This window comes from Seriola aureovittata, chromosome 4 (assembly GCF_021018895.1).
Source record: "Seriola aureovittata isolate HTS-2021-v1 ecotype China chromosome 4, ASM2101889v1, whole genome shotgun sequence".
Classification (NCBI taxonomy): Eukaryota; Metazoa; Chordata; class Actinopteri; order Carangiformes; family Carangidae; genus Seriola; species Seriola aureovittata.
In genome coordinates, this window is record NC_079367.1 from 13,808,459 (window position 1) to 13,819,774 (window position 11,316).

General features: G+C 41.2%; 1 protein-coding gene across 2 annotated transcripts in view; it reads left to right on the top strand.

Annotated features, from left to right (window-relative positions):
• Nucleotides 1-9,022, top strand: part of LOC130167416 (rho guanine nucleotide exchange factor 17-like) — a 67,344-nt gene extending 58,322 nt beyond the window's left edge. For both annotated transcript variants that reach the window (XM_056373587.1, XM_056373586.1), the window contains 14 exons: nucleotides 62-269; nucleotides 529-602; nucleotides 731-814; nucleotides 920-1,023; nucleotides 1,284-1,390; nucleotides 1,471-1,590; nucleotides 1,731-1,998; nucleotides 2,225-2,311; nucleotides 2,504-2,571; nucleotides 3,002-3,150; nucleotides 3,291-3,465; nucleotides 3,816-3,911; nucleotides 4,258-4,440; nucleotides 4,617-9,022. In XM_056373587.1, coding sequence (XP_056229562.1) covers nucleotides 62-269; nucleotides 529-602; nucleotides 731-814; nucleotides 920-1,023; nucleotides 1,284-1,390; nucleotides 1,471-1,590; nucleotides 1,731-1,998; nucleotides 2,225-2,311; nucleotides 2,504-2,571; nucleotides 3,002-3,150; nucleotides 3,291-3,465; nucleotides 3,816-3,911; nucleotides 4,258-4,440; nucleotides 4,617-4,819 — 1,926 coding nt within the window. In that variant the 3' untranslated portion in view covers nucleotides 4,820-9,022. The remainder of the gene's footprint in view (nucleotides 1-61; nucleotides 270-528; nucleotides 603-730; nucleotides 815-919; nucleotides 1,024-1,283; nucleotides 1,391-1,470; nucleotides 1,591-1,730; nucleotides 1,999-2,224; nucleotides 2,312-2,503; nucleotides 2,572-3,001; nucleotides 3,151-3,290; nucleotides 3,466-3,815; nucleotides 3,912-4,257; nucleotides 4,441-4,616) is intronic.
• The last annotated feature ends 2,294 nt before the right edge of the window (nucleotides 9,023-11,316 follow it).

An 11,316-nucleotide genomic window follows, 5' to 3' on the forward strand; every position in this document is an offset into this window, starting at 1 on the left:
ATCGTTGAGTAATTCTTTTTTTCGTCTTTTGTTTGTTCTTATTCATTTCCATTTCTCTCAGTCCCTAGACGAGGTGATAAAGGATCTGATGGCGTCAGTTCACAGGGAGCTGTCAGAGAAACAGTCTTTGGCCTTCAGTATGACCTTCCTGCCCACAAAGCTGGAGTTCACCACAGCCTCCGCTGAGAGCACCTTTGTCTTTGAGTTTACCTCACCTGACGCTCGCTCCAACTTCGAACAGGCGTTTGAGGAAGCAAAGAAGAAACTAGGTCAGTGAAAAAGCTTTATTATGAGACAAAATATTTTTGATTATTCTGTAGCCTGCAAATAAGACGGAGAGAGGCTGTGAGGGTGGTGTGTGTGTGGAGAGAGTAGTAATTTCCTTAGACAAAAATGTGTTGCATTAATTACATTTTTAATGCTATAATTATTATTTTATTGTTATTGATTCTGAAAAGGATTCATTAGGCATAGAGCTACTTTATTTAAGCAGGCTAAGTTTCTATTTGTATTTTTTTTTTTTTTTAGCAATGAATAAAGACCAGTGGGACCCAGAGTTTCTGAAGGCAATTCCTATAATGAAGACACGTAGTGGAATGCAGGTGAGGGCAACATGGAATATCTATTGTCATGATTTATGTCTGTCATTTAAATCAAGTAAGTTCACACATGTAGACAAATCTGTCCTCACAATAGTCATCTCCTCTCATATTTTGTTGCTTGTCTCCAGTTTTCATGTGCCTCTCCCAGCCACAGCTGTCCCGACAGCGGCTGTGAAGTGTGGGTGTGTAACAGTGATGGATACGTGGGACAGGTGAGGACAGTTCTGCATAAGGGATTATTCCGTGTTTTCTGGAGGAGAAAACACATTATATGAATTTTGCAACAGTCTGATGTGATGATGATGCTTCCTCTGCAGGTGTGTCTGCTGAATATCAAAGATGAGCCCACAGTAGAGGCCTGTATCGCTGTCTGCTCAGCGAGGATCATCTGCATTGCTGCCGTACCAGGACTCAAGGGAAGGTTAGTGGACACACACACACACAAACACACACACACACACACCCACACACACACACACACACACTTGCAGCAACACAGATACACAGGTACACTTTGAATTAACAAAGGTCTGAGTTATTTGTGTTTGAATTTGTGATTCAAACTGAAGTTATAATTTAGACCCCTGTTTCTCATATTCCCCTCCCATGTGCTGCACAGCGTTTCAAAAGTCTGTTTTCAAAGTCTCAAAAAGCCATTAACCGACCACTCTTCACTCTCAGGGAGCGCGGATCAGAGCCCAACCCCGCCCCTACCTCCAGACCACCTGGTCAGCAGCTCCATATATCTATCTCTCATTCATCTCTTGAGCTGACAGAGCGGCCTACAGGTTTGTCCATATAGGTTTTTACAACATGAGAAGCAGCAAGAGTTCATATGTCAACTGATCAACTAATTGACTGTTTCCAGGACCAGGGGCGGAGCTTGTACCGTTTGACAGCGATGACACAGATGACGAGGATTCACCCAGTCCTTCTTCCACTCTACAGAGTCAGGCCAGTCACTCCACCATCTCATCCAGCTATGGCAGTGAGTAAAAAAAAACATCATGCACACACACACACACACACACACACACACACACACACACACACACACACACACACACACACACACACACCGCCCTCACAGCCTCTCTGAGGCCCTCACACTCTTTATTTCTCTTTAAGATGATGAGGGTCCAGGCTCCAAGGACATGGCCACAGAGACCACCAGCAGTGAGGAGGAACAGGAGTTCCCAGTGGCGAGCTCTTATGGAGCTCCTGGGATGTTAGGGGTCGGTGGAGGAAGTCGAGCCCAGACAGAGAGCCCCATGGACGGCCGCGCCATGCGTCGTTCCTCCCGGGGCTCTTTCACCAGGGCGAGTCTGGAGGACCTGCTCAGCATTGACCCCGAGGCCTACCAGAGCTCAGTGTGGCTGGGCACAGAGGATGGATGGTGTGTGGTATAGCAACACATGCAAACTCAAGTCATTTGATTTGCCCAGTCAAAAGTCTTGCAAACCTTCAACCCAAATCACCAAAAGTTTCCAGTGAACATATCATCAAACCTACAGATATGCACTCACAAATGAACATTTGTCTGTGTGGAAATAACTTCCTTGCTTGTTGCAAATTCATCACCAGAGTTGACACTATACTCTTCATGCTTCTGTTTCTGTTAGCATCCATGTGTACCAGTCCTCGGACAACATCCGCAACCGTAAAAACAGCATGAAGATGCAACACTCAGCGTCCATCCTCTGTATACTGTGAGTCTGCCTTTTTGGTCACGTTTGTTGCTTTGAATTACATAAATACATTATGAAGCTGAAGTAGACACTTAAAAATGCAGAATGAGTGACATTGGAAGGGAAAATGGATGAGAAGGCATTTTATGCAGCTGGCTTCAAATGTGTTGTATTTCTAATTAAATATTTCTATTTTATTTTTTCCTCCTTCAGGTATTTGGACAACAAAGTGTTTGTGTCCTTGGCCAATGGAGAGGTGATTGTCTATCAGAGAGAAGCAGGTAAGTGTGGACGTGACTGGCATTAGGCAGAGTATGAAAAACACTCAGCTACAGTTGTTTTTTACATAAAGTGCTTTTAGTTTAACTTCATCATAACATTTTGTTCAAATCTTCAATATCTTACATCCTCTCTAGTCTGCACACATTGGGAGTGAGGGGTTCAAAATAATGACATAATCATGTAAAGACAGATGTCTTGTAACCATCATCTATCTCAATAAAGATTTCCGCACATCAGGTGTGTTGTGAAGTTACTTTATAACCCCCCATCAACTACAAAGACAATTCAGCAGCTCTGTTAAGGATCAGATGCTGTAATTTTTTTTAATGTGAAACGTGGGTTGTAACTTGAAAAGCAATATCTGTTATATTGTTTTCTCTATATTTTTTTCTTTTTTTAATCCCCTTTAATGTCAATGTCACTCTGCAGGTAGTTTCTGGGATCCTCAGTCCTCTCAGACGTTAGTTTTGGGCATGCCCACTAGTCCTGTTACCAAAATGGTTCCTGTGGGAGGGAAGCTTTGGTGTGGCTCACAGAACAGAGTCCTTATTATCAACACAGCTACACTGGTACAAGAGGTAAGAACGGGTAGATTGGTAGTATGAACACACAGTTTGACCTAAAAGCTGTGGTGGAATAAAATGTACACACACACACTGACAGATGAGTGAGTATAACACTTCTTCCTTCCATCTCTCTCTTTCATCCTTCCTCACAGCACTGCTTCCAGGTGGGCACTGACAGCAGTCGATGTGTGACGTGTATGGTGGCCTACGGTCAGGGTGTGTGGCTGGCGTTGCAGGGCAGTGCACAGGTCAAACTGTACCACGCTCAGACCTGGGAGAGCCTGACAGAGGTGGACGTGGCGCCTGCAGTGCACAAGATGCTCGCAGGTAAATACACGTGAGGAATATGAGCACAGATACGGGGTTGTAGGTGCATACATAAACATGCGGATATACGTGGTAGAGCTCTGTATAGGCAGAAAATGCACAGTGATAAGCATATGTATCGACTGTATATGAGCACACAGAAAACCCCAGGATTAGGCAACTATACAGAAAAATTGTTGGTATTATTTTGATTACAGATGTCAGCTCATATGCAGGAAGTACTCCTTAAATTTAAAATTTCACCTCTCTTTCCAATGTCCTACCACCCTGTCCCTTTCTCTCACTTTCACACATCCCATCACTCTCCTTTTCGCCCCATCCAACGCTCCCTATTCTCCTTCTCTATTCAGGTGCCGATGCGATCATCAGGCAGCACAAAGCCGCCTGTCTGAGAATCACAGCGTTGCTGGCCTGTAAGGATCTGCTGTGGATTGGCACAAGTGCAGGTAAAAACACACTTCTTAGTCTAATAAATCCATAGATCCACAAATCCATAAATCCATCCATTTCATTGTTAAATCAGACGTGGGCAACGATTTGATGGTACATTCACGTGCAAACAGTATTAAAAAACTCATATGCTATACACATTCAAAAATATTTAGTGTTTATTTTTGCTCAGGAAAATGTTGATTAAAAAACAGCAAATGACAAGGCTTTTAAATGTTGTCTTGTTAGTAACAAAAGTGTATTTTGCCTGTGATGTCTGTATAACGTGGTTCTGAGGAAATGTTTTAAATTACTCCTTGGATTCAAAAACAAAGCATATTTCAAGACAGTGTTCTTCCACAGGGGTGGTTCTTACATTGGCAATCCCAGCGGTGAGCTCAGGAACTGGGGCTGGAACACTGAAATCTCCCCTCATGCCGATGGGCTCGGCTCACGGACACACGGGCCATGTTCGGTTCCTGACATCAATCGAACTACCAGAAGGATTTGACATGAACTTCCCTCCTCCAACAACTGACTCCACAGGTTTTTACTGCCTTTTCAGACATTTTGTTTGCAATCAATAATTTATACATCACTGGCCTACGCACTGGTGTTTAAAAACTTTATTAATGTGCACCTGTCTACACATATGCATTTTTCTACCTTTGCTGCAGAAAGCTGAACCTTTCTCGACCTTTAACCCGTTCTCTCTTTCTTAGGCAACCAGAGTGGCAGCACAGTTGATGGGAACCTCCAAAGGCGTGACTCTGCGCGTCGCAGGGCCTCCGCCCACATCCCTCCAAAAACAAATCATCTAGTAATATCTGGCGGTGATGGCTATGAGGATTTCAGACTGACCAATAGCAGTGAAACAGTCGGACGGGACGACAGTACCAACCATCTTTTGCTTTGGAGGGTCTGAGACAATTGATCCCAGTTTTTAACAACCAACCCCCACCTCCCTCTAGCTGAGAACTGCTCACAAGTTCCTGTCCTTTTCCCTCAGCGGACTTCTCACTTTTTGGTGTTGTTGTTTTGGTCTTCTGCTCAGTCCGACAGTCTCTATGTGCATAATATGGCTGTCAACTCCCTCCTGAACTTACAAATGAATATGATCACTTCAAACCCAGTTTTCTTGTGTTAATGTTTCTGATGGTGTGCGTTGTTCCTCACTGAGTGGCGTCTGTGCGTGCGTATTTCGTTTTTCGGCATCTGCAAGTATCGTCTAGAAACGCGCTTTTACACTCAAGTCTTGACTGACAGAAACAGAATTCAGAGAAGAGAAGAATGAAATAATGACGTTTCCAAACTTTCACAGGTGGTCACATGTTCGGACTGAGAACAAGTGAAGGAAGGAGACAGACGAGGACTTGGACTCTCCAGAATATCATTGCACGGGAGGACATTTAAGTGAACTTCAACATGAGTGAAGCATGTAATTGTTCTTTGACATTTTTCTTTGGGTTGTTTTGGACTTGGACATCAGCTCTTTACTCCATCATCACGTCATCTTAACCTGAACTTCAGACAAAAAGCCTTCTGAAGATCAGAGGAAGATGTCATGACAAAATATATGAATATCTATGAATGAAACATACCAACACAGACTGTACTTTGATGGGTATTCTGAGTTAGTGTTTATTAGAGTTCAAGCTTAGCACAGTGGCTCAGTCTTTCACGTCTGTGAGCCTCTAAAGGAGTAAAGGACGACAAATTTTGCTCTTTAAACCCGACTGGCCAGGGCTAAACAACAACCCCTGATGGCAGGCTTTCTGGCCCCAGTAGGGATGTAATAATATCTACTCCACGATCATTGCTTATAAATATGAGACCACCTAAATAATCTTTTCTCCTGTAGAGGGGAGAGTGAGTGAGAGCATCATTTAAGTGCAATATATGGCAAGGGTATCTAACAAGACTATAATCACATGCATACAGTCACATACATTAATGCACAACCTTCACTCGCTGAATCAGAGGACATTTGTGAAAAACATAAATGTGTGTTTTCCACAGATAATCACATTGTATCTTTTTTTTCTTATTTAATTTTTCAATTTTGAAGCAGTGTCCCACTACTGGTAGAAAAAGGTGCATTGGACACATTCCTCCTAAACATGACTATGTGAAGCCTTGAATGTGTTAAAGTTTTGACACTAAGGGATCTGAAGAGATTTCTTTTGCCATGAAATTTCAATTTATTGAGCATTCTGTCAGGAGGGAAATCAGGACTGGTTGTTGCTGATTTCTATAGCAGAAGTGACGCTAGGCTGTGGTAGCAGATAAAGATAGTTATGTACAGTATTTATGGTTTTGATTTTAGCGCCTTCTTTTACAGCACTTAATTTATAGAAGATGCAGCTTTCACTTTTTCTTTTTTGTTTTGAAGAACAAGGAAGTCCTGGCTTGATTACCAGAAAAGATAAACCAGCATAGTTTGGCCTCAGCGGACATACAGTACATGCACACTAGGGGTGTAACTATATAGTCCACTCATGCTTTGATGCACAATACAGGGTTCTTGTTTTGGAGTGGTATGACTCCATAAACGTAGAGAGAGGGGATCAGAAAAGTGAGGGTCTGAAGGAAATATTTTCATCACTACAAAACATACCAGACTGCAAATCATCCAGCTGTCAAATCAATTCCAAAATTCACTTTCACATTGTTTCTGAACTCAGCTGTTGGACTGACAGAGAACGCACTCACTCTATTTCCTGTTTGCGTGCCAAATGTTAAGATCTGTTTAATATTTCAGTTGTTTTTCAGCTCAGTGGTGCGTATTGTGGCATTTTTGTTACATGAATTGTAGCATGTTTTGTTACACCCCTATGGACAGACGCACACAAACACAGATTTCAGTATTGATTGTTGAGAGTGCATAAGAAAGAGTAGGTCAGAAGGACAAACGCTGAGCACCAGCACGTGCCTTCAGAGGGCTAAAAGTTAAGCCAGTTACACACTAACACACTAACACACACACACACACACACACACACACACACACACACACACTCTCCTTCGACTCACAGCAGATGCCTGTGGAAAAGAAGGATGACTCTGACTTGTCCTTGCGTGCACACACACACACACACACACCCTAGCCTCGGGCTGTGGGGCTAAGCAGTGATTGTCTTTGATCCCTCCAAGCTTACAAAACCTCATTGCACCTTAACCAGCCATCTGGGCACTTCACCTCAGCTTTCCCACTTCCAAATGCATCCACATAGGATTAACTCTCCCACTGTGAGCAGAGCTAACAGTTAAGAGGATTAGCTGGTCATTGTGATAGCTGCTAACTATCTAGTGAGCTCTCTGCCTCTGAAAGTGTAAAAGTCGAACGACCTGTATCTGTGGACACTCCATAAGTGCTCTGTTATAAGTAGTATAAGGAAAAAGGAGCTTGTTTGTGATTTTCTGCCCACAATTGAGGCAAAATTCCAGTTAGCCTGTGGTAGCATGTGAAGAATACAGCAGAGGAAAGTTTGAGAAATTTAGCAAACTTTAAGGAACAGTTTGGGAAATACACTCATTTGGTTTCTTGTCTAGAGATAACACAATTGATACCACTCATGTTTGTTTGATAATTGTTTAGCTACAGCCAGGATATGGTTACCTTAACTCAATACAACTACTGGAAATGGGGAGAAAGCAAGGTGAAAACCACCTACCAACACCTTTAAAACTAATTAATTATCATAAATCATCATAAAACCCATAATGTAAAAACAACACTGTAGTTTTATGAGGGGTTGTACTGTTACTATTTCCTGACAGACTCTAATGACTTTCCTGGAGCGTTGTTTAAGCTAATCTAACAGTCTCCTGGTGGTAGCTTTTTATTTACCTTACAGACTTGAAAGTGGTATCTTACCCTGCTCTTGTCAAGAAAACAAATATGATTATGACCCAAAATGTCAAACTATGTCTACGTAATGTCAAGGTAGCAAATGTAAGTGTTTTTAATGTTCCGTATGATTCACAGCAAAGTTCATGTTTGTGTTCTCAGTGCCAAGAGCTGCCAAGTTACCCATGCTGTATATCTATGCTGGGCGTAGAGCAATGGAGAGCTCTCTGCAGAATGGAGTTAGTATATTTTCTGTGAACAGTGAAACATCTGTGTGTTATTTCTGCTGGTACCAGCGCATTTCTAAAATGGAGTTGAGCAGCAAAAAAGGGTCATAGCTCCATGACCAGTCCTGGACCTGGGCTGAAAACTGTTTAGTGTGATGGCTCTGTTCATGTTTTTCTTAAAGTGTTGCCATAGTTGGAGTCAATAACTTTCAATTCGGCTGATTCAGAAAGTTCGATTTTCTTTAAAAATCTGCCTTAAGAATATACTTTACATTTATATTTTGTACTTTACATTTCCTCAGTAGTCACATAAGTAAAAATGACTGAATAATCATATTTTCAACAGTTGCATTGTAGGTTTTGACCCCATGTGTATCAGCTTAGACTCTCTTCATACAAGCATGCACACACACACACGCAAACACACTGCGTATTAGATATGAAGTAAAACTCAATGCTAATTTGACCAGGATTGAGAGAATGAAGCATGTTGTGTGCCAAGAAAACAGAAGATTCATGCTCAATTTTCACCATCACGTCAAACTCATCCTATCATCACTTCCAGCAACCTCCTCGTGCCCATATGTGAACAAAGTCTTTATTGTTGTAAATATTGGTATAAATTGCCTTTTTTTCTGTAAATAGTGCACCCACGGTCCTCAATTGTTGATATGAATCTAATGGCATATTTTTATATATTTGTGTAAGGTTTGTTTTTGTTTGTATTTTTCCCCTCCCTCTGGCATGCGTTGTCAGTCATGTTTAAATTATAACTGTCATAGATCTTTCCAGAAGAAGACAAGATGGCCTCTCTTGTGCTCAGGCTGACTGAAAGATTGAGTTTTGTGATGTTGACGTTTTCCCTGTTACAGACGTCAACAGGAAGAAAAACAACCACCTGATCATAACTCTGTTTATCTCTGGCTTTGGTTGACATCTTGCGGTTGTCATGGTGACAGTCTATCAAGTCTATCAAGAGTTTCTTCCTGTAAGTAGCTGTTCTTGTTTTGTCACTGTGGGTTCCTCTTTGTAATTAAATCAGTTCACTGGTGCCATTTTATACCTGTTCTTCTTTCTTCAGCTGGCGAGGTGTAGGTCACTTAAAAGTTACAAAATACAACAAATTAAGTTTGGTGACACTTTACACCACAGCTCATGATTTACAGTGTAATTTTGTTGCATGGATCTGGTACTAATAAAAAACTTCATGGTTCCTACTGGTACTTACATGTAGGTACTGTGGAAGAAACCATGACTATGGGGAGCAATGGAGTAAGAGCTTAAACTGTTAGTAGAATCATGGATTAATCAATCAAAAGAAAATGACTCAGGAACAATTTTTTATAATTCATTGTTATTTATTTAACAATTTATTTAAATATTTTGAGAAGAAGTCAAAGATGATTACCTTGATGGGTATTTTCCCACTATTTTATGAATAGACTATTAAACAAGTAAAAATAAATCAGCTAATTAACTGAGAAGAGAGATAATCATTTGCTGCAGCCCTCCTTTTGCCAACTTAAACTAGTGTCACTGCTGGTAGCAAGAACTCAAAGTAAGACACAACCTTATGTAGGCACACTCATTTCCTTAAAATCGAGTGGAAACAACCTTGGATCTTTCATGTGGTGCTCCTAAAAATGAATACTAAAAGAAGGCCAAGGCAGTCTGCTGAAGACCAGGATTTTCATTAATTATTAATATGACGCCATCCTCACCTACAATGTGTGTTTACCAGCACGCGTCAGTGTCACTCCACTATTCATTTTACTTTAACCCACTGATCCACAGTGAAGTGTACAGTGATATAATAGCCCTGCAGTGTATAGAGGAAAACAGTATGAATGCAGGCTATTCAGGACACACACACACACGCACAAACAAATAATACCCCTTCCCCTCTCATGAACACACACACACAAGTTACAACCCACTTCCATTCACACACAGTATTCAAATGTACTAATCAGTGAGGATCTGTGATGAATGAGAGAGTCCGTAAAGACAGCAGCACAGAGATTCGTCTGTGTCTAAGCAGTGTGACTGGTTGATATTGTGAGTCACTGACTGACACTGACTCACTGGTTCATCCCACAGGAAGGAGCATAGGCCAGTGGAAATCTCCTTCATTCACTGGTGTCAGATTTAACAATATTATTTGAATTTGAAAAAGCCATGTCACTTTTTAATCTTGCATAGTACTGCAAGTGTCAAACACATGATCTTCAAAGGTCCATGATAATAAGAATTAAAGTGTTTCTCTAAAAAAAACTGTCTACATAAGTAGGGGAAGGTTTAATCCTGTTTTTTTTTCCAATCATGCAAGTCTTTTATCACACAGCTATGACAGAACAATGATTGGAATAGGAAGTTTCAACAAACTTCCCAATGTGGCAACACTGGGAGTGACTGTTTAGATTCAAACACATACTTAGCCTAGACCCTGGTATAGGAGTATGTTATCCTAAGAATAATTGAAAGTTAAATTTCAGCAAATAAGTTAATAATACTGCTGAAATGTATGCATGGATTAACAGACTAAACAAATCATCCATTTAACTGGCTTCCTCTGTTTAGGTTATGAGAGGGACGATTCTCAATGTCAAAATTTAATGACTCAGACCTGTGAGTGTTGCAAGAGGCAACCTGCAAAGGCTTGTTGGTACGTAGCCCACTTTTGATGAACTGTATGTAGGTCATCATATAGTTAATCAGTTGTACATAACAACAGGCCTTTTTCACTGACGATATTCTGACCCGCCACAATAGGAGAATTACAGGCCCAAATACTAAAGTGAATGATGGCTGAAGTCCCTTTAGCTGCTTCACCTTCAGGTTCCTGTTATTGTGCATGCTGGCTCACTGTTACACTGTCACATCTTACTGTGACACGTAAACAGAGCAGAGTAATGATTAATGTTATAAGGAACACCTGTGCTTTTCCTAGTAATACTTTCGAAACAGAGGCAAACACTGTGTCTGGTTGGCTGTCAGCTCATTCAGACCAAAGGAACAACCATTTTGTATTATATCATTTTATTATCTTTTTATAATGTTTTATTCGTCTATTTTAAGTTATTTATTCGACACTTTGGGCGCCCATATAGCCTATGGGGTCATTATGATGACTCTCCATACAATAACATCTATAGCTTATGAGCTACTAGCGTTAGCTTGTGAGCCAAAGCCACCTGCTGAGGAAAGCCAACAACCGACAGAGGGGGTTTACACACACGCATACATACACAGTGACGGGGGTTTCAGCTTGCAGCGGTGACGCACTGTGAGCTCACAGAGCCACTTCAGTGTTTATGTCTTCTTTTTTTTTCTTTTTCACACACA